Raw genomic sequence first — 27605 nt, 5'->3', positions numbered from 1 at the left:
TCTCCTCTGTTGGAAGAGAGGTGTGAGGCTTATGGAAATGCCATAAAAAACATGGAGATCCATAGGTGGAAAATGGTGGGGGAGGTCCCAGCCTCAGAGTTGTTGTGAGATGTTCTAAAAAGGAACAACATGCATGGTCATATTTCACCTGTCAAAGCTGACTTTTCTCTAAAAATAAAATAAAATAAAATACTGAAATCTCAAAGGCATAGGCTAAAGAAGATGAACATCCATCTTCTCAAAGTACTGTAGGCTTTAGCTGCAGAAGCTTTTCTGGCACTTGCCAAGTCTGTGTTTGGAAAACAAATATGATTTCTGTTTTCTTGAAGGAACAGGTGGCAGCATGAGGAGACCTTTTGTTGTTAAATTTTAGTCATGGTTCCTTTTTTTCTTGTCTTCCCTCTCCTCATCTGCAGTTGAGTATGACAAGGAATTCACGCCTCACCAGCGGCACCACAAGGAGTTCAAGTTCAATTTGTCTCAGATTCCTGAGGGCGAGGCTGTCACAGCCGCTGAGTTTCGGATCTACAAGGACTGCGTGGTGGAGAGCTTTAAAAACCAAACCTTCCTTATCAGCATCTACCAAGTGCTGCAGGAACATCCAAACAGGTAGGCGAGTGGGAGATAGACCTGTGGGGCAACTCTCTGCAAGGCTTGAAGGAAAGGCAATGGGATGAGATACCCCAAGCAGTGGTGGACCCCCTGCCCTGTTGAGCAGAGGGAGGGGACCTAGGAGATGAGGAGGAATGGAGACAGGTCCCTGCTCAACGTCACAGGCAACTCCCCTCCCTACTGGCCCTGCCTCCCTAGGTGCCCTTACACAACAGGTCTGAGGCCCTGGAGCTTGAGAGACCGGTGGGTGAGGATGAGGTGAAAAGTCTACCAAAGAGGATGCCTAGGGTGAGGAAGTCGACTCCACGCCTCAGGACTGCCTCCACTAAGAAAGACAGAAGGGTGATCATTGTAGGTGACTCCTTTCTCAGGGGAACAGAGGGCCCTGTTTGTCAACCTGACCCTACCTGTAGGGAAGTCTGCTGCCTCAGTGGGGCCAGGGTCATGGACATTGCCAGAAAGCTTCCTAACCTGGTTCACCCCTCTGACTACTATCCTCTTTTGATAGTCCAGGTTGGCAGAGATGATATTGAAGAGAGAAGCCTGAAGGCTATCAAACAGGACTTAAGGGAACAGGGACTATTAGTAGATGAGTCTTTGACAAGCAGGAGTACAGGTCACGCTTTCCTCCATTCCTACAGTGGCAGGGAGGGGTACAGAGAGGACCTGGAAAGCCTACCTGATAAACAAGCAGCTCAGAGGCTGGTGTCAACACAGATTTTTTTTATTATTATTATTATTATTATTATTATTATTGACCATGGGGTGCTTTACTCTTGGAGCTGTCTTGGGTAGAGTGACCACGAAATGATAGAGTTCTCTATTCTTAGCAAATTCAAGAGGGGGACCAGTAAAACTGCTATCTTAGACTTCTGGAGGGCGGACTTTGAGCTGTTCAGGACACTGGTTGACAGAGTCCCTTGGGAGGCAGTCCTGAAGGGCAGAGGAGTCCAGGAAGGCTGGGCACTTCTCAAGAAGGAAATCTTAAAGGCTCAGGAGCAGTCTGCCCCATGTGCCCAAAGACAAGCTGATGTGGAAGAAGACCAGCCTGGCTGAACAGAGAGTTGTGGCTAGTGCTTAGGGAAAAAAAGAGGGTTTATGATCTTTGGAAAAGAGGGCAGGCCACTCAGAAGGATTGTAAGAACGTTGTAAGGATGTGTAGGGACAAAATTAGAAAGGCCAAAGCTCATCTGAAGCTCAATCTGAATACTGCTGTTAAAGGTAACAGAAAATGTTTTTATAAATACATTAACACGAAAAGGACGACTAAGAAGAATCTCCATCCTTTACTGGATGGGGGAAGAAACTCAGTGATAAGAGACGAGGAAAAGGCTGAGGTGCTTAATGCCTTCTTTGCCTCAGTCTTTAGCAGCAAAACCAGTTGTTCTCTGGATACCCAGTACGCTGAGGTGGTGGAAGTGGATGAGGAGCAGGATGTGGCCTTCACAATCCATGAGGAAATGGTTGGTGGCCTGCTACAACACTTAGATGTATGCAAGTCGATGGAGCTGGATGGAATCCACCCAAGGGTGCTGCAAGAACTGGCCAAGCCACTTCCCATCATTTATGGCCAGTCCTGGCTATCAGGGAAAGTCCCAGTCGATTGGTGGCTAGCAAATGTGATGCTCATCTACAGGAAGGGCTGGAGGGTAGACCCAGGAAACTATAGGCCTGTTAGTTTGATCTCCGTGCCTGGGAAGCTCATGGAGCAGATTATCTTGAGTGTCATCATGCAGCACTTGCAGGGCAACCAGGCGATCAGGCTCAGTCAGCATGGGTTTATGAAAGGCAGGTCCTGCTTGAAGAACCTGATCTCCTTCTATGACAAAGTGACGCACTTGGTGGATAAGGGAAAGGCTGTGAATGTGGTCTACCTTGACTTCAGTAAGGCTTTTGACACCATTTCCCACAGCACTCTCACGAAGAAACTGGCTGCTCCTGGCTTGAACTGGCATATGCTCCATTGGGTTAGAAACTGGCTGGGTAGCTGGGCCCAAAGAGTCGTGGTGAATAGAGTTAAATCCAGTTGGAGGCCAGTCACTAGTGGAGTCCCCCAGGGCTCAGTACTAGGGCCAGTTCTCTTTAATATCTTTATCGATGATCTGGATGAGGGTATTGAGTGCACCCTCAGTAAGTTTGCAGATGACACCAAGTTAGATGCATGTGTCGATCTGCTCAAAGGTAGGAAGGCTCTGCAGGAGGATCTGGGTAGGCTGGACCAATGGGCTGAGGACAACCGTATGAAATTCAACAAGGCCAAGTGCCGGGTCCTGCACCTGGGGCGCAACAACCCCAAGCAGCGTTACAGGCTGGGAGATGAGTGGTTGGAAAGCTGCCTGGTGGAGAAGGACCTGGGAGTATTGGTTGATAGTTGGCTGAATATGAGCCAGCAGTGTGCTCAGGTGGCCAAGAAGGTCAACAGCATCCTGGCTTGCATAAGAAGCGGTGTGGCCAGCAGGGTTAGTGAAATGATTGTCCCCCTGTACTCGGCTCTGGTGAGGCCGCACCTCGAGTACTGTGTTCAGGTTTGGGCCCCTTGCTACAAGAAGGACATTGAGGTCCTTGAGCAAGTCCAGAGAAGGACGACGAAGCTGGTGAGGGGTCTGGAGAACAAGTCCTACAAGGAGCGGCTGAGGGAGCTGGGTTTGTTCAGCCTGGAAAAGAGGAGGCTCAGGGGCAACCTTATCGCACTTTACAGGCACCTTAAAGGAGGCTGTAGCGAGGTGGGTGTTGGTCTGTTCTCCCATGTGCCTGGTGACAGGATGAGGGGGAATGGGCTAAAGTTGCACCAGGGAAGGTTTAGGTTGGATATTAGGAAGAACTTTACCGAAAGGGTTGTTAGGTATTGGAATAGGCTGCCCAGGGAAGTGGTTGAGTCACCATCCCTGGATGTTTAAAAGACATTTAGATGTAGAGCTTAGTGATATGGTTTAGTGGAGGACTGGTTAGTGTTAGGTCAGAGGTTGGACTCGATGATCTTGGAGGTCTCTTCCAAACTACATGATTCTGTGAGAGGTTGTTGCTCTGGGCCGCTATGTGCTGTCCCCAGGAGGGCTGAGCATGGGTGTTCATGCTTGATAGTAACCAGTCTGGTACACGTGTACAGGACATGTCACTGCACGGTCCTTCCCTTGTGGGAAAAGGGCATGGCAGAGCCCTAAATGGGGCTCAGCCACAGAAAGTCCCCGGTATGACCTTTTTGATGTCTTGGCATACAGCAAGAATCTGATGCAAGGCAACAGTTTTAAACCAAAGATGATGTATGCTTGCATTGCTCTTGCATACTGAAGTCCATGTATCTCCTTTCAACTTGATACTACCAGCGTAAAATCATAGTGTTATTGCAATTGATTGTGATTATTGCAGCCTTGATCTGCTGTCCACTAGACTGACACTGAGGTAAATAGAGCAGAATAAAGTTCAGCATGCTGATGCAGGGACAAAATCACTCCTGGACTTTCAGTGGCCATGAGGTAGGTGAAAGAGAGAGGCTCTGAGGGTTCAAACTGACAGATGAAAAAAACAACAAAGTGCAACCTTGATTGATTCATTTCAAAAGAATAATGTTTCTGATGAGGGAGGGAACATGCAAGGCTGGGGAACGTGTGGTCAATTAAATGTCAGAGTAATGCTGTGGTACAAAAGTGTTTCCTTGCTTCTGATGAAGCATGTCAGGATGTCAGGATTTTAACTGTTACTCTGCTGATGAATAATTACAATAAAAAAGGGAATCAGAAATAACAGTGTTTTAAAAAGCTTAATCTCTTCTCTGTGAAGATTTGCTAAATATTTTCCTTTCTGGCCCATCTTTCTCCAGCCTTTCCCCTGATACCAGTTGTAGAATCTACCTTTGAAGAGTTCATCAAACAGCTACCAGTTGTTCTGTGGGGACTCTGGCCTTTGGGGAAATAGAGAGAAATAATGCATATATACTTATTAGTAAAAAATGTGTTTTACAGTAGTGTTGTTCCCGTTGCCCTTTGAGTTGCAGGTTGGCTCGTGTGTCTTCTGGGGAATACCTCAGTGACCACTTAAAGAACTGAAGAAAGTCAGATGGTCATGCAGATTCCATAGATATTAGCTGTATTTTTCCTTTATGGTTTCATAGAGTGAAAAATTGTGAGTGTTGGTTCATTTTAGATTTCACAAATACTGACCCATCTCTGGAGCTGGAGGAAAATCTCTACCAAGCCATCTATGGAAGTGGTAGATATGCAGTTTTGTGATGGTCAACAAAGCAGGACACAGAGCATGTCAGGTTTGCAGTTGCCTCTTGTAAAAAGACACATTAACTTTCATGTGTGTATCACACTATTTTAGAGCAAACTGAGCAAGCAAGTAATGCACTTCAAGAAAGAGAATAAAGCACAAGGTAGACATACCTCCTTCCTAACAAATTCATAAAATCTTTGTTCAGAAGGTGGCTGGTTTTTTGTTTTTTATACAAAACTGTACTCTCACCTTGTATCTTTATATTAAACACACCACAAATGTGCGCGGTGAAGCTCAGGCACAACCCTTGGCTCTGGGGGCTTCAGTCTTCATGCATGCTGGGCACTGCCAGGTGGAGACCTCTGTATGTCCAGGGCAGAGACAGCATCTCAGACAGGTCACAAGGGAGTTCTCAGCCTGGAATTGGTGAACATTTTGGGTCTTTTGTCATGGTCCTCCTTGCTGCTACCACTGGCTGTGCCGTTGGGACTGGGAATGGTGAGGCAGCTTCCTCTAGGTCCAGACTGCCAGCAGTTCACCATCCCTCCTGCCACAGGCTCTGCATGAACTGCTGACCCAGAGATGAGTGTCTGTAGTTCATTGCTAACCTCTGACTCATCCAGTCCCTCCAGACTCCCTTTTTGTTTCTTTTTCTTTTTTTATTTATTTATTTTTGCTGGTGGGAATGAGGGAGACGTTTGGCTAAAGGAACTCATGCTTCGGATGAGACTGCGGGACGTGTCACGCTGTCTGTGCAGAGAGGGGCAAAACACGGCTCATTGATTTTTGCAGCTGTAAAAAGGAGATATCCCTTTTCACCCTTCGTACTTTTGCCCCAAAGGACTATTTCATGTATATATAGAATATAAAAACACATATGAAAACATGCATTTGTGTATAAATATATCCACATGTAGGTATTCTTTGTATGTATCTATATATAAGAGTATATATATTAATATATATTGTCTTCTCTAGTAATTATTCTCTCTATATTAAAAGTATATAGCTGTTAAAAGACAATTAATATCTTAGAAGCTGCTTACCGCCCTTCAGCCTTTCCTTCAGTGTAAGTTCTGACTCTGCTGGATGCTGTTGCTGCTGTAGATTCAAACATACATTTACAGCACTGCTAATACTAAAACATTGTATTTAGTTGTTCTCTAGTATCTCTTCATGGAGGAAAAAATATTGATTTATTTTTTTTCCCTCAGATTCTTCTGGGATGCCTTAAGGAGCTGTATTCTTTGAGTAGTTTTTATTTTTGTCATCAGTTCACTTGCTTTTACTTTTGTCTCAGTGGATTAATTTGGAGTGTAATATTTTCCTTTCCTGTTGAAAATTGTAGAAGGTTAAAACCCAGAATAGCACTATTTTTTTGAAGAAACTTGATAAATATTTGTAAGGCTTCTGCTGCACTTTAGCAGACATCTAATGAGCCAGAAAAAAACAGCTGCCTTTGACTTAAAAAACAAAACAAACAAACAAACAAAATTCTGTCACACTTCCTTTAAAATAATGGCTTGAATAACAGCCTGATATTTCCTGACATTTGACAGCATTTTATTGCACAAAGAAGAGTCTGCACAGATCTCAAAGTCTAGCTCATGAGCTAGCAGGTAAAACATAAGAAGTTGAAGTAGCACCTTTCTTCATCTTGTTCTGTTGGGAAGTACTCCTTCTGGTCAGGAAAATTCATCATTGAAGGCCACAGAAGATGTTTGTTCAGTCAACAGTGGCGATCACTATGTTAATCTTGGATTTTACGGGGTTAACAGTTGTCTGCAAGTTATATGTAGCTAATAAAATATTTTCTGGTGCAAATAATTCTTGCAGGTGCAGCTAGAGTGTATGGGTTTTAACCAGCCCTTCCCAAAAGAAAGGCAGTGTGCACCTCCAAGGAAAAAATATATATAAATTAAAACAACAACAACAAAAACAAACAACTGCCCATTCCTCTCAAAGAAATGAGTTTGGGAGTGCAGGAGATAAGTAAGAAGGAAGATTTAGTAAACACAAATCATCATCTTAATCTCACAGCATGGAAGTATCCCTGTGCTCTGATGAAGTATAATGAAGTGGCTTAATTCAGTATTACTCGAGCAAAAAAATGATCATCAGGGGAGTAAGAGTGTCAGTGTGTGAACCCATACAAGTATGGGTTCTGCTTAGCAGAATCACACAGCATTACTGGTAATTCCCTAGGGCACAGTACAAACAAAACAAAACTTGAGACTTAAAAATTTCTACCTTCTACTAAATTATCAAACCTATTTTTGACAGACAGCATAGATGAGATTAAAAACAAGGATTATATAGGGCCATTTGAGACTGTCTCCTAGGTAGGGGTGTACACAAAGAGTGGATGATCAGAGATCAAAGCTTATTGAAACAGCAGGAAACCTTCAGGGAGCCACTCGGCACTCTCTGTGTTAAAAGCAATCAATCAGAAATATGGAAGCGATACTCGTGAGTCTCCAGGCAATGAAACACATATTGAGGACAGTGTGGTTTAAGAACATTCTCTCTTCAAAAAGAAAACATTTTTAATACTGACTCACTTGTGTCAGTAATATTTTCATCTCTCCATTCCTTCCACCCTTTCGTAAGGTCAAAAAACATAGTGCCTAGAAACTAAACTTTTGTTTTATAACCAAGCCACAGCTAGCGGCCACGTTCTGTCATAACACAAACTGTTGGAGATGCCAGTGGGATGCGGAGAAGAGATTAATGAAACCTTCAGGACAGGCCAGGGTGGGTTTCTGACAGCATGGAGCATGTGTGAAGCAGTGCTGGGGTGGCCTCTGGTTTGCTGTGGGTGGGATGGATTCGGGCATTCAGATGGGCTGTGGTGGCTGATGGTGGGAGTCAGAATAGGTGATGATGTGTCCACCCAGTGCTGCTGCCCATCAGAGACCAGGCTGTCTGAAGGCTGGTGTGGAATTTTTCTTATTTTTTTTTCTTCTTTATCAGTATGTGTCAGAAGCAGGGATGTCAGCTAAAGCACCAGTTTAGGAGCACAAGTGGTGCTAGCTTTTCGGTGCTTGTCCCACCGTGGGCACAGCTGTGGGGACGTTGTGTTTGGGCAGGAGGGAGCTATGCTCTCCTCCCTGTGGTGATACAGGTGCACAGCTACTAGTAGGCTTGTTTCTGAGGTGAAGCACCAGTTTTGGGAGAGACCAGCAAAGCCCTCTGTGACTTCTGATACCTTTTGGGTGTGGATTGCCGTGTAAGCAAAACCTTTGCAAGGGAAAGGAGGAAATGAGTTTGTCTCTGGAAACAGATCATTAATTTCTTTCTCGAAGCTTCCTCACTCTCACCCAGTGAGGTGTCAGGTCAGGAGTGAGGAGGGAAGGCAGTTTGTGGCTGATCAAAGATGTTAGTCCTTGGTTTGGATCATCAGTGTGTTTTCAAGTGTAAATATCCTGTTAATGCAGACCTCAAAACACTCCCACACTGTCCAAACAACTGATCTATGAAAAACACAGCGGCCTGTGCTAGTGATCAAAGGAAGATACGGTACCTTAATGGTCAAAGTTTATTAAACAGTTTCATTTGCACCTGGAATGAAAAGTGAGGACTGGAGAAAGATTCCTCCTATGTGATAAAACACATGTGGGCATCAGCGTGCCCTCCCAAGCCACCATCTAAGGACCGTGTTCCTCTGCTGAGCACAGCTGCTCAAGAGTTAAGGCTGTCATCGTTTTTTTTTAGCTGCCAGTTACAGTGGTAATAAAGTCTTCCTCTTTGCAACAGGATATTTATACAAATACGATCCGAGCTTCTAATCTAAAGGGCAAATTGATTTGCCGGCAGTGTTTATAGCTTAGAAAATAAATATCTGTCCTCAACTGGATTTTGGACTGGGTTGTGTAACACAAATGACAAAGCTAGCATCAATCTGTTTCAAGTTAGGGTCAGGTTTGTATATAGTGTGCATATATTTGTATATGATAGAGCTGTTTCCATGATGCTATAGAGAAGTGTCTGTCAGCATTTCAGTTCAACTCCCACCAAGCGTATGTGATTTGTTGTGTTTTAGGGTGGTTGTTTTTAGTAGTTTAAAAGTCAAAGTTATTCTGGATGAGACTTACCGGTTCCATAACCAGCTGGCTTTTTCTACCAAAACTAAAGAATGCTATATAAATAACTGCCTTCTTTCTTCTCTTAAAGATAAATACTTCCCATTTACGCTCTCCTCCATCTTCATGGCTCAAATTGCATTTAAAAGCTGAGGTGTGGTACTTTTAATTATCACTACAACTAGAACGTCCCTTGGTGTCCTTATATCCTAATCAAGGAAATGAGAAATATGTGTCCTATCCTGACTTTGGACTATTTTTTTTTTCTTTTTTACTGTTCCTGTTGGTGAAATATTAATTCCCTAAAGCTGTGAAGCTCACAACCTTGAGCTGGGTGTGGGAGACACCTTTGTGCTCAAATATCAGTGTTGGTTTTGCTGGGGCTTATCACGGATGTGTAGGCTGAACTTCCCCCAGCCTTGATGTGGGGGAACCATGTCCTCCATCTCTAGGCTCTCACTTTCCACTCTGCCAGATGCAGCCTTAAAACAGGACAGCTTTTTCAACACGGGAGTTTTTAATCAGATGGAGCACTGGTGGTGTGAGCAGTGTGAAGCCAAGCTTACCTACCTCTCCATTCTGGTGTGTCCCTGTGCTCCATTTTATGCTTTTTCCTGCAAATTAGTTCCCAGTTGCTGGTCTCCTATTCCATATTGGAAGTAGCTTCATCTGCAGGCTCACAGCGCCTAGAATTTCTTTCCTTATTTCTAATGAATTCTTATAGGACTTGCATATCTCTTCCCCTGGCCCAGAGATGGTATAGATTCTTCAAGACAGTTAAACTGAGTTTTTTTTTCTTTTCACTAAAATGATAGAGCTTTCCATGGCAGCTCATTGCAGGTGCTGGCATTCCTTTGCCTGAAGCTCTGCGTATGAATGGGTGCTGATGGATGAGATTTTCCACGGTGCTTTTAACTCTCTGCAGTAATGGTCATTTGACATACTAAGTTGTTAAGGTTTTGTGTATTATCTGTTGACAGTATTTTATTCTACGTAAGCTCTACATACCATATGTTCTACAAGCAATAAACATTAAAAAAATCACAGTAGGACTTACATCTCTTGAAAGGTGGTGGATCCAAAGTTTTTAAAAGGCTGTGATGATTTCAAGGTTTTATCTGCAAGAAGCTTCATTCAACTCAGTAAGGCTGCATCTGTTGTGAGTACAGTTATTTGTCATTAGCTGATAAGAGCAAATCATCTTGGTAGTTTGCTCTGTACAGAATAATTTTTATACAAGGTCAGTATCTGTTCAAGCTAAAGACTCTGATCCAGTGTACGCAGAAGAGTATTTAGAAAGTGTGTTAATTAAAATGTAAATCCCACACACTTCTGTTCAAAATTCCCTTTTGAGAAACTGCTGTTAGGCAGTCTAGACTATTATGTCAACTTGTCTTTGAAGAAAAGTAAACAAAAAGGTTCAGCTGAGGAAAGTTTTAGAGACTTAGAGTAATTAATGCTTTGGTAAATGGCTGTTGATGCGTAACAATCCTTTAAACACCTGGGTAATTGCGAGCTTTGAAGTTGGGCCAAAAATGTTGTTCTGAGCTCTGTAATTAAAATAAGAGGCCTTTAACTTGGTCATTTTGAAGGTGAGAGTTCTGTTTATTCTCACTGTCTCCCTGTAAGACTTCTGCCCGATCAGGGAAAAAAGGCCAGGGAGGGTGGGAAACTAAAAAACCTAGCTCAACATATGCTTCTTTAAATTCAGCTTTTTATAGCTTTGGTGTTTTTCCTGTAGCAAAGTTCCATGTTGTAATGTGTACCCAGAACAGAGAAATTATTTTAATGCAAACATTTCACTAAGTATAGCAACTGAGATTAACCACTTGACCTGGTTACTAATTTGAATAAATTCTAATCTAATTAGTATTCAATTAAAGTGAATTAACACCCAGAAACATTTTGTTGAAAGGTTTACACAGAGGTTTCAGTTAACAAAATATTTATCTTGGGGGGGACAGGGAGGAACTGGAGTTAAACGCAAGCTGTTTCTCCTATAAATGCCCGGAGTACATGATTGGGATGCCGGTGTTAAGAATAGTAGTTGTATTTGATATTTATATCTGACAAATCATATTGCTCTCTGGGGACACTGGAGCTAAATACTGCCTTCTGAATCACACAGGCCACATTTCTCCGGTAAATTGTGTACTTCTTTCTGTTTATTGCAGCCACTTGTGATTGCTCTGTTGACCTTAGCTTCCCAGTCCTCCTCCAGAGTCCTCTGAAGGCCATGGAAAGACTTCCATTTCTTTCTTGGGATTTGAGACCATACTGCATGGCCATGATCCAGAGCAGAGAGCTCCAGGTTTGAGTTAGGAATCCCTAATTTGCATCTTCCCACTTAATGTCCGCTCTTGTCTCAGGAGAGTTTTTTAGGCTCATTGCCTCAGTTTCTCCCACACACTAGCTTTCCTTTAATAATACATGTTATGCCTGCAACACCCTTATTATGGAAGTCATTAATTAAACTCATTCAGGTTAGGCATGCTGAAAATAAAGGTGAGATGGTCGAACATTGTAGTAACAGTTGTTATATAATATTGTATACCAGTGAGGGCAAACTGTCTCCTCTGGGTTAAGCTGCTGGCACCAGATTTTTATTTTTTTTTAATATATATATATATATCCAGCAACACCCTTTGGCTTGCAGGAGCTCCCTGCTCATCTGCTGTGTGTGCTCCAACTTTTGCAATGGGTAACGTCATAGAGTCTGAACCTGGAAAGCAAAGACAGAGGACAAAAATGGTCCCTGTCAAAATCAGCCTGCAGTCCAGCATCAGGAGTGGGAGTAAGCTAGGCAGCAGATTTAGCTCTCATGCTTCCATCTGTATTTTGCAGTCTAATGGGAGAAGAGTGTAATAGATACTTTTTTCCATGATCTTCAGGAAGCAGGACTGAAGGGAAAAAAAATATTAAAAAAATTCAAGCAAATTCAGTTAGGTGGCTGCATTTGCTCCTGAATGTAAAGGGGCAAGACTGGAGGTGTGGGATTCACATCTCTGATGCCTGTCACTGCATTTGTTGACAGCTACGTTGCCACAAATGGTAGCAGTAGCAGGTTGTCCACTCTGTGAGCAATCCCTGCTGGAAGGTGCCAGCAGTTTACCATATATTTCTAAAAGTGGAGAAATGCTGGCTCAGGAATAACAGACCTGATTCATGGAGTACATAGTGGTCTCAGGTACTTTCTACTTCTTTTTCTCTGCAGACTTTGCTTTTTTCCAGAGTCTATTCATCTGGTCCTTGTGTGTCGACATGTCCCCCACCATCACAGCAAGGCCTTCACCCTTCCCCATCTGGTTGGATGTAATATCCCTTCCACCTAGCCTGGGAGACCTCTCAGTCTCTGTTCAAGCATCAGACACCGTACACTTTGTTGTCAGGAGCAGCATGGACATTTCTCTGCCCTGCAGCTCTAGGGAAAGGCAGGCTCTAAGTAAATTCATTTTTTTTCCTTAATTTGGTCTTTGGAAATAGGTGATTTTAATTTAATTTTATTTTTTTAAATCTTCATGCTGAAAACAAAACTAGCAATAAATGCTACTAGTTACTAGAAAATGTTGTGCAGCCTGGCAAGTTTCAGGTAACAAACATTAACTGAAAACAGACTTTAAGTATTAGGACATGTTACCTGTGAATGTTACAGATGTGACCTACAGTACTTGTGAGGTGAATCTGCATCATTGGCTTTATGCACTCAGACAAGTCAGAAGCCAGTTAAAAAGAGAAGCTGATTGAAAATTAATTGTGTATTTACTCTTTTTTTTTTTTTTTTCTTTTTTCTTCAAAGAGTTAACTGGATTGGAAAGCCTAGTTGTCACTTTTTCTCTGTTTTACAAAGGCATTTAAATCTGTCCAGAGCCAGTGTGAGATACTGGGCTAAGGTGGAGCACTCACATTTGGTAGCACTGTACCTTGGTCAGAGAGTTTGCTCATTATATTTGTGGAGAACACTGAAATGGGGGAGACCCACTGGAAGACAAGTCTGTATTTTAAATAAACTAAGAGTGAAAAAGGTCTAGTCTGGAGAAAAAAGTGTGATCTGATAGAAAGGAAAGTTACATTTGGGCACGACAAATCAGTGATGTAAATACACCTTAGGAAGTGATTAGGTATGTTGCAGTGCAGTAGCACAAATCTAGACATTACAGTGAATCACAAGGTGATCATGAATTAACAGTGAGTTTTGTGAAAAAGCCAAAATGCTATTCTGAGGTGTATGAGTAGAGGTACAGTCTCAGAAACACATGAAGATTCTTTCCATTGTACTCAGCATCAGTGAGATCTTGATCCAACCTAGGTCCATAGAATAGCAGTGACAATAAAGGCTAGAAAATATGGCTTGCAAGGAAGGACTGAAGACTCAGTGATGCTTTAAGGAGGGGAGGCTGTTGTGTCATTTTAGTTAGATATTGTGGGTAATTATTTTTATTAAAAAAAAAAAAAACTTCAAGTGAAATATATTCGACTTCCTGGGAAGATGGTGGAGTTCCAAAAACAGGAAAACTTGAAGATCAGGTCAGGCAAACATCTCTCAGGAGTGATGTGGTTGTATCTGATCCTGCCTGGAGTTCAGAGGCAAGGGACTAGGTCCTTGTGTTCCTTTCTGGTTTAAAAGGTCTGTGTGCACAAAGTGCAAGGCAGCGGGTATTAACAACTGAGCCTCCTCTTCAAATTTGTGCAGAGTTGACTAATCCTGTGTGCTTGAGTGTTCATGAAGGTGTATACAGAGTTTGCTCTCACAGAGTTCCCAGCAGCTCTGCAGCCAGACCTGTTTGGTTTGGGCGGACATAACGCTGAAGTTGCTCCAGTCTGGAGGCTTCAGTGGGACACTGTCTGAAGCAGACAAGTGCAAGGGAATGTGTGGCACCTAGAGAAGGGAAACTGGGCATGGGAAACCAAAAAGAAATCAATGTGAGGGGATAGGTCAGAACAGCTTCTAGGAAAAACACTTTTCAGGTATAGACCATGTCAAGCACTGGAGAGGACCAATCTGTAAATCTTAGTCAGAGGTGGGGATGATCTAGCAGTTCATTTCTCTCTTAACCCAGAGAGGGGAAAAGTAGTCTCAGTTGCAGGTGCTGTTTGCAGCCTCCTGTAAGCAATGCCTCAGCTTAAATACTTGCCTGGGAAAGCCCATATCTTTCAACCTTAAGGTTTCCAAAACATGTAGCAGCTGGCTAGCCCCAGCCACTTGCTGCTGTTTGAGGTGAAGGTCAGAGTTGTTTCTGAACCCTGTTACCGCTGGAGAAGCGATGGCAAAGACTCCTGTGGGAAAGGCTGCTGAGTCAACCACACAGCGTGCAGCTACCAGCGAGGCAGAGAAAAACCTTCACGCTGTAAAAATAGCTACACTAGGAGCCCTAATATACTTAAGTGCTTATTTTTCCATGTGTGATCTCATGTAAACCAAGCTGCTGGGCAGTATGACATAGCAGTTGGCCAAAAATAAAGCGTAACTCAATTAAAACTTCTTTTTTTCTCAAGTTAGCCTTTGATTAGTTGAAGAGACAGGTATCCCGTTTTTCATTTCCATTAAGTTATTGTCAGGAAAAAAAAATCAACAGAGAGAGACAGGTGAAGTTGGGACTGATGCCTGGTATCCACTTTTGTGATGCTGTCATATGTTAAGGATAGAAATTGTAGCTCTTTTGCACATGAAAGTTATGCATTTAATACAGTGAGAAAATGTAAACAGGATTTCTCCGGATGTTTCTGCAGTTGATTTCATTGAACCAAATTTTAGTGTCCGTTTGATCCTACAGAAAAGGCATAGACTTGATAGCACTTGAAGCTGAAGTCCATGAAGGAGACCCAGTACCAACATCCTTGGAACAACACTTTCTAATCCATGTTGCAAAACCTGAGCAAAATGTCTTTAGGGACCATCTGTCTTTAGGGTTCATTTTGCTTCAGTTTGATGTTTGGCCTGTTACTTGTTTGTTTTGTTTGTTTGTTTTTATTGTTATCAATTGTGGTAGATCTGTCTTGTGAAAGTTGGACTGAAACCACAAAAACCCTTTGACCAAAGTCACTGAATGCCTGGAAATGCTGGTAATTTGACCACTGTCCTGCCAGGGCTAGAATTACTCTCTTCAGGAAGAAGAGTGATTTATGAATCTCTTGCTGATAGAGAAACACCAAGACCTAAGGACTGAGATTCCTTTCCTACAGCCTAGAAAACAGTGGAAAAACCTTTGTGATCCTGAATTTCACATGCAGAAGCACATGCATCTTGTGGAAAAACTCCTGTTACAAACAGGCAGATTTTGGGGGTTGATAGCCAGGGGAGAAAACCCCAGATATCACTGTCTCGTTATTGCTTTTCTCTTTTGCAGATCCTCTGACCTGTTTCTGCTGGACACACGGGCGGTGTGGGCCTCGGAGGAGGGATGGCTGGAGTTTGATGTCACTGCCACCAGTAACATGTGGGTGATGAACCCTCAGCACAACATGGGGCTCCAGCTGAGCGTGGTGACCCAGGATGGTAGGTCATGGGCCAGTTAACATGAGTAATCTCATGAGCCTCCTGGATGCTGTTTGGAAGTGGTGCTAGCAGCGTCCAGATTTAATGTGGGTGGCTGTAATGATGGCACTTCACAGAGCACAGAAAATTTGAAAAGTGGAAAAGAAAATGAGAGAATGTAAGACAGTATGAAGTTGAGTGTTGCAGGATAAGCAGTAGGGAAGGAGAAGATCTAAGTGAGCAGATGGCAACTAAAGACAATGATGACATTTTCCTTCTGTGGGAATTGGCCTCCAACCTTATATTTTCTTCTTATCACTCCATCCTGGATTTTGGTACAACTGTGGGGTCAAATGAGACCAGAAGGACTGTTAACTGCTCTCCCTGAGGAAAATGCAGTGCCAGCCTCCACCTACCCAAATGTGCTGAGAACCTATCTGTGTACTCCGGCCAAAGCGTCTCTTGCTTTCCCCAAAGGTCTCCTAGCTCCATCTCTGCTCCTTGTGTTTAAACAGCCACTGAGACAGTCACTGGCAGCTGCTTAAACAGTCCTGAGACATACAGTCATTGTGTTTTATATATCTATCTCTATACCTGTTTCATGCCTAAAATGGAGTAGAGATTTCATAGGGGGTACCAAAGAGCCAGATGCCATGGTGGAACTTCTTGTCCATGGTGGATGGGGTGCTGTTGTAAAAATGTCCACAGGTCATGGTGGCAGAAGGGGGGGGTTTAATGCTAAAAGAGAAACAGCATGATCAAGAAGAGAGGAAATCCTGTTTATTGGGATGCTGCAGCGCTGGAAAGAGCAATCCAACTGTGTAGTTCCTCTAACAATCAATTTTCCATTTGATTTGAAGGTTTCAGTGTAAATCCTAGAGAAGCAGGCCTTATAGGGCGAGATGGCCCTTATGACAAGCAGCCTTTCATGGTGGCCTTCTTCAAAGTGAGTGAAGTCCACGTCCGGACCACTAGGTCAGCGACAAGCAGACGCAGGCAGCAGAGTCGAAACCGCTCCACCCAGGCTCAGGATGTTTCCAGGGTGTCGACTGTCACAGGTAATCATGAAACACCCACTCTGTCTGGGAGCTGGGGCCTCCTCTTGTGATGTTCCTGTTTGCACTGGTGTGGAAAAGCAAGAAGGGGGATGTGAGGTGGGGTGCCCCTCCTTGGGGGCACAGGTTGTACCTGTGATGGGATGGGAGTAGGAGTCTCACGTAAGTAATTTTACAGGAGTTTTCAAGCCCAGGGTAGAATACAGACCCCTGTGTGAAGTCACAGCCATGAAATTCAATATTTGCCTAGAATCACACCATGTGAAATGCTATATTTAAAAGATACCATTTCAGTGTACACTGGGATCTATCATATTGCTCATACATGTTTCCAGCAGGGTCATCATTTGGTTTTCTTTGGAAAAACCCTTTTAGAACAGCATGAGATTTTTTTTCCCTTTGTGGGAACAATAGTGTAAACGGTGAGGTTCATTTCCAGGCATGCAAGCAGGCTTGCCTGTTTGCTGTGGAAAGATTGCATGTTGCTGTGTTGTACAAGCTTGCAAGTGCTGCTATATGCTGGTGGGACAACCCTGAAATTTTGATGAAAATTGAGAAAGTCTTGCCTTGTGCATTTTGACTGCTTTGCAGCTGCTCTGCCCTACGTCACAGTGCTGCAGGACTTCATTCATTGAGTACCTTCTTTCCTCTTAAACATTTCAGCCAATTCCTGGTTACTTGATTAATTTGCTTATGCTGCCCCCTTCTTTTCCAGTAGGATCCCTGCTTTTCCTGCATCTAGGCATGACTAAACCCCCAGGAAGAGAGGTGGTTTTGCTAGTCTTGTTGTTAGTTTTGTTGCGGGAAAATGAGCCAGTCTCACCAAAGCTTCACCAGCGTGAACCCGTTGGCTCTGGCGTGCTCGGGCAGTGGGCAGGCTGCACCACAGTGGTCATGCACACGCTGCTGGGTCATGGGTAGGACTGGCAGTGGTGCTGCACTGGAGGCTTTTTTCTCTGAGACCGGCAGTAGAGGTGGGGAGCATGGCTAGGGAGGAAACATGGGGGAGCTGGTGTCCACGTGGTCTAGTGAATGAGCAACCACCCTGCCCAGAGCTGTGGGTACTGTTATTCGTGTAGGAGCTGGTAGCAGAGTCAGGATGGGCTCCAGCTTCACCTCCTTAGCTCTGCAGGCTTCTTCTTGCAAGATTTTACTACAATTAAATCAGGAGATGTGTTTCCAAGCTCCAGAGGGAGCAGATACATTTGGCAAAAAGGGCCATTTTTATATTGCTGGTTTCTTGACTACAACAGGCATGAGATTATAAAATTATTTAAAAAAAAAAAGGGGGGGGGGGGGAAATAGCTGGCTGTTGTGTGATCATAAATGTTTTTTGTTTTTTTTTTTGAGCTCTTCTCACTCAAAGACAGCTTTACTGTAAAACTTGGAATTTGGCAGTTCAGTAGTCAACAAGGCATAGTTGAGCCTCTGTGGATTTAAGGCAGGGAAAAGGAGAGGAATTTAAAGTTAAGATGTACGTTTGGTTGGTTTCTGTGTTTAGAAAAGAGAGACAGCGTCAGCTTATTTTCCTTTCAAAGTGTTACTCTCTCAGAGTCTGTTCTCCTTAGGAAGTGTTTGATTTAATAGCCCAAGAGGCACTGATGACCCCACAGGGACGGCTCTATGGACCAGTGTGGGTTTTTAACATTAAAAAGATTGCAGGGATTTTTTTTCTTTTTTAGTTGTGTGGGTTCCTACATACATGCCCCACATGTGCACAGCAGGACTGGGGAAGCTTTTGCCACAGGGCAATGTAGAATATGAACCCAGAGGTTACCCTGACAGCCACCTTCCTCCTGGGGGCACTCAGACACACTGGGACCTAAGGTGGGTACAGGACCACACATGGACCCCACCTGCTCAACTCCCCACCTGCATATCTTCCTCTTTCACTGTATCTTGCATCTCATCAGATTTTTTGTGCGTACTCTACCAGCTGGGAGATTGGTGCTACCCATCAGGGCTTGAGGGCAGTTTCTCTCATGATGAGTCAGGCAGCTGGTTGGTGTTGGTGCTTTTTTTGTGGATTGAACCATCCCTCCTCTATGTGAGCCCCTTTCCCAAATGATGCTGTGATTTAGATTGGGGTGCTGTGTTTAAAAAAGCCTTATTTACTCTCAAAATATGGAAAGCATTTCAAGTCCTGCTGTTAGGAGCATTTGAAGTGTGCTGCTGGACTGGCACTAGATCTGGTGAGCCAGAGGGTTTTGTTAAAGCACGCTACTGCCTGCAGGACTGGGACCCTGCTGTGTCTCCTGTGATGTGCAGTTCTTGTCCTGAAGTCAGTACCAAGTGCTCAGAGGCTAAGGTTATGGCTGTGGCATAAGAATGAAAATAGTCTGTATTTTTTCGCCAAGAATGCTCATTTCCCTGAATTATAAACACGTAATTATAACTGGCTTATATAAAGCAGAACTGAGTAACCCCCATGGTTATGAACTGCTTTGACATAGAGTCCTGCGTCAATGCATTCCTGGGGCCGAGCTCTGGTCTTCTGCAGAAGGAGGATGAGCAGGAAGAAAAGGAAGTATTTTTGGCCGTTAAGGCAGAAAATCACACGTCATCTCAGGCCCAGGACACAGAGGCACAATGTGGGTGGGAGGAGAGTGCAGGTGTTTTTTTACAGTTGCCTCCAGGATCTGGAGGCCATTGCCATGCCACGTCTACAGTGGGCTCAGCCCATGCTCTGGGCTGACCCTGTTGTTAACCTGAAGACCTGGGGAGTCTCCAACAAGCGTTAGTGCTGTGTGATCAGCTCCTCTGTAGGTTACCTGAAAGCTGGTTTGTGTGTGTGGCCATCTCCTTGCCCAGTGGCACTAACCATTCTCTTCCACAAGTCATCCTTCAGGCACATCCCACTCCATGCCTCATCCTTACTGAGAGGTTGTGGTGTAAACATCCAGCTTCTGGCTGCTCATGCTGCTCTGAGCAAGACTCACTTGCAGAGAGATCTTCACAAATTAGAGGGCTGGCCAATCACCAGCGCATGAAGTTTAATAACATCTGCACCTGGGAAGGGTGCAGATGGTTATACGTACAGGCTGGGGGATGAGAGGCTAGAGAGCGGCCCTATGGAAATGGATCTGGGGGTTCTGGTTGATGACAAGTTGAATGTGAGACGGCAGTGTGCCCTGGTAGCCATAAGGGCCAGCAATGTCCTGGGGTGAGTCAAGCACAGCATGCCTAGCTGGTCAAGGGAAGGGATTGTCCCATTCTGCTCTGGTGCGGTCTCACCTTGACTACTGTGTACAGTTTTGGGCACCACAGTATAAGAACAATAACATTATTAGACAGATTCCAAAGGAGGGCTACAGAGATAGTGAAAGGTCTAGAAGGGAAGACATATGAGAAGTGGCTGAGGTCCCTTGGTTTGCTCAGCCCAGTGCAGAGCAGGCTGAGGAGAGGCCTCATGGCGGCCTGCAGCTCCCTCACAAGGGGAGCAGAGGGGCAGGCGCTAAGCTCTGCTCTCTGGGGACAGTGACAGGATCCGAGGGAATGGCATGGAGCTGGGACAGGGGAGGGTCGGGCTGGGGGTTAGGGAGAGGTTCTTCACTGAGAGGGTGGTCGGGTACTGGGACAGGCTTCCAAGGGAAGTGGTGACAGCACCAAGCCTGCTGGAGTTCAAGAAGTGTTGGACAGCACTCTCAGACACATGGTTTGATTTTTGGATAGTCCTGTGTGGAGACAGGAGTTGGTCTCGGAGTCTTGTGAGTCCCTTTTAACTTGGGATATTCTATGGTTCTGTGATTCACACAGTCCTGGAGGCCCCAAGATAAGATGAGAAGCAGAGGGGCTCTCAAGGTGACACTTCCATGCAGCGCTGTGTGTGCGTGCCGCACTCCATTACCGGCATGCTACCCTGCGTATGTGGGAGCTCGATACCTCAAAGGGCAGTGTGTGCATACACTGAAGGCAAGTAAGGCCAAATGCTCTCACAGTGGCAAGGATCTTGTTAATAAACATCATTATCTCACATAAAATCTATTTAATGGAGGTCTCGGATGCGGTGCAGCCAGCATGCCCATGTGCCATAACGTGCGTGTCCTCTCCAGCCCCATATCTCCCCTTCTTCCCGCCCAGGCAGGCCACTTTCATGTGAAGTGGGCTGTTGTTAACTATGTGATCGGTTTACACCAGCTTTATCTGGACAAATCACCAAAGTCAAACACCAAGAAGAAGGGTCTGGCCTCAGAGACCTCTGTCAGAGCTATTTGGGATGACAGAGGCAATTAATTACCCTGTGGAATTTGGTAAACTGGCACCTTGGGAGCAGTGAGGGTATTCTCAGGCAGATCAACCTCAGTAAATATTTATATCTTCTTTGCCAGCACTTAACGTGGGAGAGGTTATAAGAAATCTGAGGTTCGTGTGCAACTATCTGTAGGAGGAAGATCATTAGGGTCAGACTATGCTCTCTCCCCTTTCAGCAATGGAAATGCCAGTGTCCAGCCTTAAGAGAAACATCTGTGCTGGCAGAAAGGCAGGCTTGTGTCACGGTGCATCCTTGGTGAGGGCAGACAGCCTTTGGAGCAGGCACCCATGGAGAGGAGCCGCCCTAGCTCTTCTGCTGGAACTGCCCTGCCCTGGGGCTTATTTTTGAGTGCAGAAAAAGGGGTGTTTGTTTGTTTGTTTGTTTGTTTGTTTATTGTAACCTGTTGCAAGTGCCAAGCTGGTATTCCCAAATATACTGAAGAGACAATTTGCTAAACCCACAGTGGGCCTGTAGGAAGTCCCAAAGCAGCCCCATGAACTCACAGAGATAGTGGATGTCTCTGGGAAACACCTTGCACTGAGGATGGCAATTTGGGCCATTGAGCACACTGGACTGGGGCAGCTGACACTGCTTTCCTGGGTCAAGATAATGTGCTGTGAAGGCTACCTTCAGTAGATCAGTGTGCTTGAGCTCTCAGGCAAAACCCCATTTTTTTCAGGGTCATAATTGGGAGTACATGTCTCCAGGTCATGTGCCAAGCCCCAAACCATAAGAAATGGATCATTGTGTATTGCTGCATTTTTTCCTCTATCTGTAAAAGCACTGCTTAGAGGTTTTTAAAGGTTTGTAGCATCCCTAAAGCTGGGCTAAAAGCAATTCCCCGTGAATGCAGACAATGTTGCTTGCAAGTATTTGCCAGCTGTAATGCAAACTGGAAGACAAATCTGCAAATCCCTGGAGTGACAGACCTCGGGTGCTGTACATTCGCCATGGAAGAGCTCCCCATTGTCAAGGTGGTCAGCGGAAGGGAAGTGCAACATTGCAGTACTTTGTTTGGGAATCACTGACTGTTTGGAGCTTGACAGATGGATGTGGCACCACCATGAAGCTGAAAGATTTTGAAAGAAATCCTCAAGATGCAGTAAGAAAAAATATAACAAGTGGGAGAGAAGGGGTAAGGGTTATATGTGGGAGAGTGCAAATCCCAGGAAAAGGGATGTTCACTATGTTGACACTTAGGTAGGTGAGCTCTGTGTTTGGGCAAGTGAGAAGGCAGGACTGGCTGTGTCCACCTGGGATAGAGAGTAGCTGGCATGCAGTGCAAGGTATGAATTAGGTGACATTGAGGATTTTTAGGGGCAATTTTATGCAGAGTGAGAGGACACACTGAGAGAGGACACATTGTTCTGCTTGGTATAATTTGTTAAACAATTTTTTCCCCTCTGTTTTCTGGAACTTCTGATTGCTTGCGGCCTTCCTTCCCACTCCTGTTGTCTCTGCCTCCCTCACTTCACCCCTTTCCCATAGCTAATTAGGGTAAATTGTAGCTGTATTTGGGACATATCATAGTTCTGTGTCCTTTGTTATGAATAGATAAATGCCATCTAACCAGCCGCCATAACACCCTGTCAAATACAGATGTTCTTTCACTAGCAAACAGCATATTTCCCATAGAACAATGAAGTCATGTTTTCAGGGACTAAAATGAAAGCTTTTGACCACCAAAAATATCCTCTGCTCATTTCATTTCTCATTGTGAGAAATAATATCATTTAGAAACATCTCACGCTAGAAATTTCAGGGACTGAAAAGTTTCATCTGGAAAAAAACAAACAAACAAACAAAAAGCAACCCACACCCTGGTTTCTGCTGGGTATGTCTGGTTTGAAAGTGGAAAGCTTGAACAGAAAGGCCTTCCTCCATCCTTGCTACCAGGCACTGCTGAAATAGTGTGTGTTTATGTGGCAGCAGACTGTTAGCCAGCTCTGCTCACCTGGTTCGTGATTGAAGCAAAGCTATTGAAGGCCTGAAATGCAATCCTGAAAGTTTAAAACCCAAACTGCTTCTAAAAACAGCTCTCTAATCTTTGGTGGTTTGGAGTCTAGGTTTGTTTTGAGGTGTACGTTTTTTTTTTCAGACCTCAGTGTTAACTGTACCCAGCTGTAACACTGGGCTGCCCTTAATGTCAGTTGGATGTGCTTTTAGTATTATATTTTTTCTTCTGAATAAATATTTGCATTTGTAGTTCCCAAACTTGGGGGGTAAGGGGGAAGAGAAGAAGAAGAAAAAGAAAGGCTTATTCAGAGCCAAGGAAAAAGTCACTAAAAATATTTTTCTATCCCAGCTGCCACACTTGTGGAAAGCTGCGCTGGGACCGTGCCCTTTCACGCAGCGTTAGGGGCGCCGGGGGGCTGCTTGGCTGGGGCAAGGCATCAGCATCCGTGTGTGGCATCCGCCTGCGTGCGGCAGCGTGTCTGGTGAAGCGCTGGGTGGAAACGCTGGGAGGCCTGGTCCAGCTCCAGGCTCTGCCTGCAGGACGAGCACATCGGTGTCACTACGTGCATGGGGAGCCAGGCTCCCACCATGCTTGACACCAGCTCTTTTGCTTCCCATCGTGGCTGTTGCTTTTTCTTTGCCCTCCCACATGCTCTTGGGCGTGAGGGTTGCCTCTCACTGTGGGGGAGATGCTCAGCCACCGCCTGTCCAGGCTGGATCTGGGCAGCCATCGGGGAGTGAAAGGCCCCTCTGTCACAGCTGAAGTCCTCCCTTCGCCGCGGTCCCAGGTGTTCGCATGCGAAGCCGCCTCTCTTTCCAAATATAGATGGGAAATTCCACTCACTGTTCAAAAGCTGCATTTTGTAGGGCTGTCGGAGCAGCTTCTGCACGGTCGAAACATCGCTGCGGTAAGGGTCAGGGCTTGGTACGCCATGCTTCTCTGTATACAATGTTGGCATCAGGAAGCAAGTTAACGGTGAGAGCTTGTCAAATCCTGTGTCAACTGCAGATAAACGTGTTGCCAGAGAGGTTTGGTGGGTTCTGGGAAGGAGTTTTACAGAGTGTGGATGATACAGGTCTGAGAGCAGAGGTACTATGTGGAGCCATGCTTGGGGTAGGCATGGGGGAAGGCACAGACTGAGACAGGGCATGTGGCTTTGCTGGCTACAGGACATCAGAGCTGTGCAAGGATGTCTTCTAACGGGTACAGGGTGGCGAGGAGCCTCTGTATTGCTCTTGGAAACTCTGTGCATTTTGAGCGTATCCCCCGGGGCAGTGCACACTGGAACCGTGAGCATGCAGCAGGGATGTGGCACGTGCCGGGCCGAAGGAGCAGAGATTTACTTTTAAGAAATGATTTTAGGGGAGGTGTTTTCTGAGCACTGCTTGTCAGGTTTTTAAGGGAGACTGAAGGAGTTGTAACGGAGTCACTGTTACTTGGGTGCCACTATTCCCACAGGCATCTTAAAAACTTCAGGCCTGCTTTGGATGTCCCTCAACACCCTTCTCCTCTGGGCTGCTGATGGGAGCATGCTGTTCCTTGCTGCTGAGCCCGCAGTGCGCACATCTGCCCAGCTGTGTGTTCCAGACTGTTTTACCTCCTAAATTCCTGTTTTGTTCTTTTTTTATTATTATTATTTTATTTTATTTTATTTTATTTTATTTTATTTTATTTTATTTTATTTTATTTTAACAGATTACAACAGCAGTGACTTAAAAACAGCGTGCAGGAAGCATGAACTTTACGTGAGCTTCCAAGACTTGGGATGGCAGGTGTGTGATGTTTCTCTCTGGGTAAACCAGACATTTTGTTATGAAATGTTATCTAAACAGTGTCATGGTAATTCCACTCGAGGCTGCCATTATGCTTTAAAATGTCCCTTGTGCCTCCCCATTAAAACCAGTCATAGTGAAGGGCAAATAAATATTGATAGCTGTGATATTTGATAGAATCCAGAGGAAGTTTGATACTTTATAAGATTCAAATACCTGGTCATTCTCTGTCACTCACGGGAGTCACAGCAAGGGCTCCTATCTGTGCGCTTCTAATGATAAGGAAAAAATGGTTTAAGTACTAGTTTTAATGAAATCAAGTTTTTCTAGAGATCAGCTTTGTTTTAACCTGTGCCCCCAAGGGGGCTAGCACTGACTGTAGTAGTTAGACCAAAGATTGGTTTTAGTTGTAATGCTGCAGGTCTAGAGGGGTCCTTAGGGCAACTTATTTAGGGCCAAGCCAGTATCATTTATTGTCACATTTCACTGAATGTCCTTTTTTTTTTTTTTTTTTTTTAATCAACACTTTTTGTGTGTGTGTAGAGCTAGCAAAGTCACACCTCCCCACGCCCTTTGCAGTGCTTCCCATATACCACATTAAACCACAAATGTATTTACATAGCCAGTACTTGCTTCTGTATCAAGAGAGTGACTGTTTTATGAAGAGCAGCTCTCTTACCCAGGAGCAAATTATGGGTGAGCAAGTAAAACGAAGGGGTGATGAGCTGTAAAAGGAAGGGGTAGTTTTGATATGCCCAAGAATCCTCACGTCAGCAATCACACAGCAGACTTAGTAAAGCTGTGGTAACATTTGCTGGCTGCCTAGTTACTGCTATAGCAAAATTCATGCTACCACAGGTACATAGTGTCAGGTAAAGGAGAAATACTCTAAGACTCTTAAGAAGAGCACCAGTGAGTGCTTCATCCTGTAGGGTGATAGCAGAGCCTGATACTGATGGAAGAAAAACGTTTCTTGTTAACTGATGAGGGCTCTTTAAAACCACCTTTCTGCACTATTAGCACACAGGCCAATTTCTTTTTCTATTTTAATTTACTTTTGGCTCTTCTGTAGCAGCAGGAGAAAAATCTGTAAATTCTTTGCGTTATCTGTATGGCAAAGCATCCCCTCCTTTCACAGCTTTCTGCTTATTGCCAAGGGGACCCCTGCCACCTGCCGCTCAGGCAGGCTGTCCTTCCCCTCGTGTGGGAGTGTGGCAGCAGTGAAGTTAGACAGATGAAACTTCCTACACTGACCCTAGGAAAGGTAGTTCAGCCAGCAGGCCTAACCTGCAGGAAACGTTGGAACGTGAAGGCATCCAAACCACAATCCTCACAAGGCACCACAGCAGCAGCTTTAGAAATAAAACTGTTTTAGTTTGTGGCAGTTAAGCTGTGCGTAGCAATGCACCATTCTTTGGACATTAAAATCAGTGTGTCCATGGAAAAGTCACAGCTTACTAAAAAAAAAAAAAAAAAAGAAAAAAAAACAACTTTCAGTGAAAACACATTTTCACCCTCAAGACAAAGTTAGTGGAAAATTTTCAGCTGCTCTTAATTGCATCCAGTTGTCTGTAGAAGCTGGCAACTTTTTAATTTCAATCAAGTTCTGTTTGTTTCCTAAAAAGGACTGGATAATAGCTCCAAAGGGCTATGCAGCCAACTACTGTGATGGGGAGTGCTCATTTCCACTCAACGCACATATGAATGCAACCAATCATGCCATCGTACAGACTCTGGTAAGTCTTCAGAAAGATCTGTCCCAAAGCCATAAGTGAATTTCTCAAAGTTACCATTGTATCAATTGTGTTTTCTTTTTGACAACAGGTTCATCTTATGAATCCCGATTACGTTCCCAAACCATGTTGTGCACCTACCAAACTAAATGCCATATCAGTTCTTTATTTCGATGATAATTCCAATGTAATCTTGAAGAAATACAGGAATATGGTAGTAAGAGCTTGTGGATGTCACTGACAAACAGTCTTCACGTGGACTCTGTGATTCTACCATGAACTTCCATACTACCTTCTGTACTTCGATGAACTACCTGATCTTGGGGGGAAAAAAACGTTGACAAAATAGCTTTCCAAACACCATTTATGTGCCTTGTGCAAGAAAAGGGCTTGGGGAACCGCACACTGTGGCATGAGCGAACAGCTGGAATTCTTAAAACCCAACCCGACGCTGCAGCAGCCACTCAGCTCCGCAGAGCCAGGGCTTGCAAAGCAGCAATATGCCTGCACACATGCTTTACTTGGCTGGGATGGTCTTAATCTCACATAGCAGCTTGGCCTTATCAGTTGCTTGGATGTGTGCTGCAGTTTTACCAGATGGATACCCTAAAGCAGTGAGTCTTTTCAGGGGGGAGGGAAAGGGATGCTAAAGAAATGTTAGTACATCAGACTTACAGCATACATCATGTACAAAATAATATGTAATGCCTAAGGCTAGGAATTGCCTTTTGTCTAGAAGGACTCATATTACCACACCTATACTGTTGGTATCCTCTTGAAACCTGTCATGATATGTGCATCTTAAATTGTGCCAAAGCAAACGTTTTGAGTCCCTTGGTCTCCAAGCAGTTTAAATCTGATGCTGCAAGCGTGAGATGGCTTGGCTGCCCCCTGTGTTAGAAATACTAGCATGAAGTTGGACCCTGACTGGTCTTTTCAGTTCAGTATTTGACTAGGCAGTCTAGGTTTATACACTTGTTCTTACGCAACTTCCTTCCACTCCTCACATGGAGCTGCCTCATCTACTACCACTTACTCAGGAAGGAAGTCAGGACACTTCTCTAGCTGTAATTCAGATGTAAAAGTTTAGGGGCCATTCATTCTCTAGCTGGACAATTTATTTACAGGAAGAAAGAATGTCAGCAATTTACTTACTCAAGTATTTGGCCAACTTTTCCCCTTCGACTCACGCAACTAACAAACTGGTATAAAGGATACAATCACATGGTAGCCACAGTTTGTCTAGCAGAAGCTAATAGCAAATTGTTTTGATCAATATTAAACGCGTATTAAATGCACTTACCTCTGATTCTTGCATTTAAAAGGCTTCTTGTAAATACAAGCTATAATTTATTGCACTTGTCACTGTATATTCATTGTGCTGTATCATTTATAGAAAGACTGCTTTTTTAAAAAGTTTTTATTTAGAAAAATCTCAGTGTAAACAATTGTACCACT

The 27605-nt window shown here is 44.3% G+C and overlaps 1 protein-coding gene across 1 annotated transcript in view; it reads left to right on the top strand.

Moving 5' to 3' along the window:
* Positions 1–26388, top strand: part of BMP6 (bone morphogenetic protein 6) — a gene marked incomplete at both ends in the record, with an annotated part of 88749 nt that extends 62361 nt beyond the window's left edge. Inside the window, 6 exons of the mRNA XM_084283243.1 lie at positions 417–609; positions 15251–15399; positions 16239–16436; positions 24338–24414; positions 26040–26150; positions 26239–26388. Coding sequence (XP_084139369.1) covers positions 417–609; positions 15251–15399; positions 16239–16436; positions 24338–24414; positions 26040–26150; positions 26239–26388 — 878 coding nt within the window. The remainder of the gene's footprint in view (positions 1–416; positions 610–15250; positions 15400–16238; positions 16437–24337; positions 24415–26039; positions 26151–26238) is intronic.
* Positions 26389–27605: the final 1217 nt, after the last annotated feature.

This window comes from Netta rufina, assembly GCF_964035555.1.
Source record: "Netta rufina genome assembly, chromosome: 2".
Classification (NCBI taxonomy): domain Eukaryota; kingdom Metazoa; phylum Chordata; class Aves; order Anseriformes; family Anatidae; genus Netta; species Netta rufina.
This window is presented reverse-complemented; position numbering and strand designations above follow the sequence as displayed.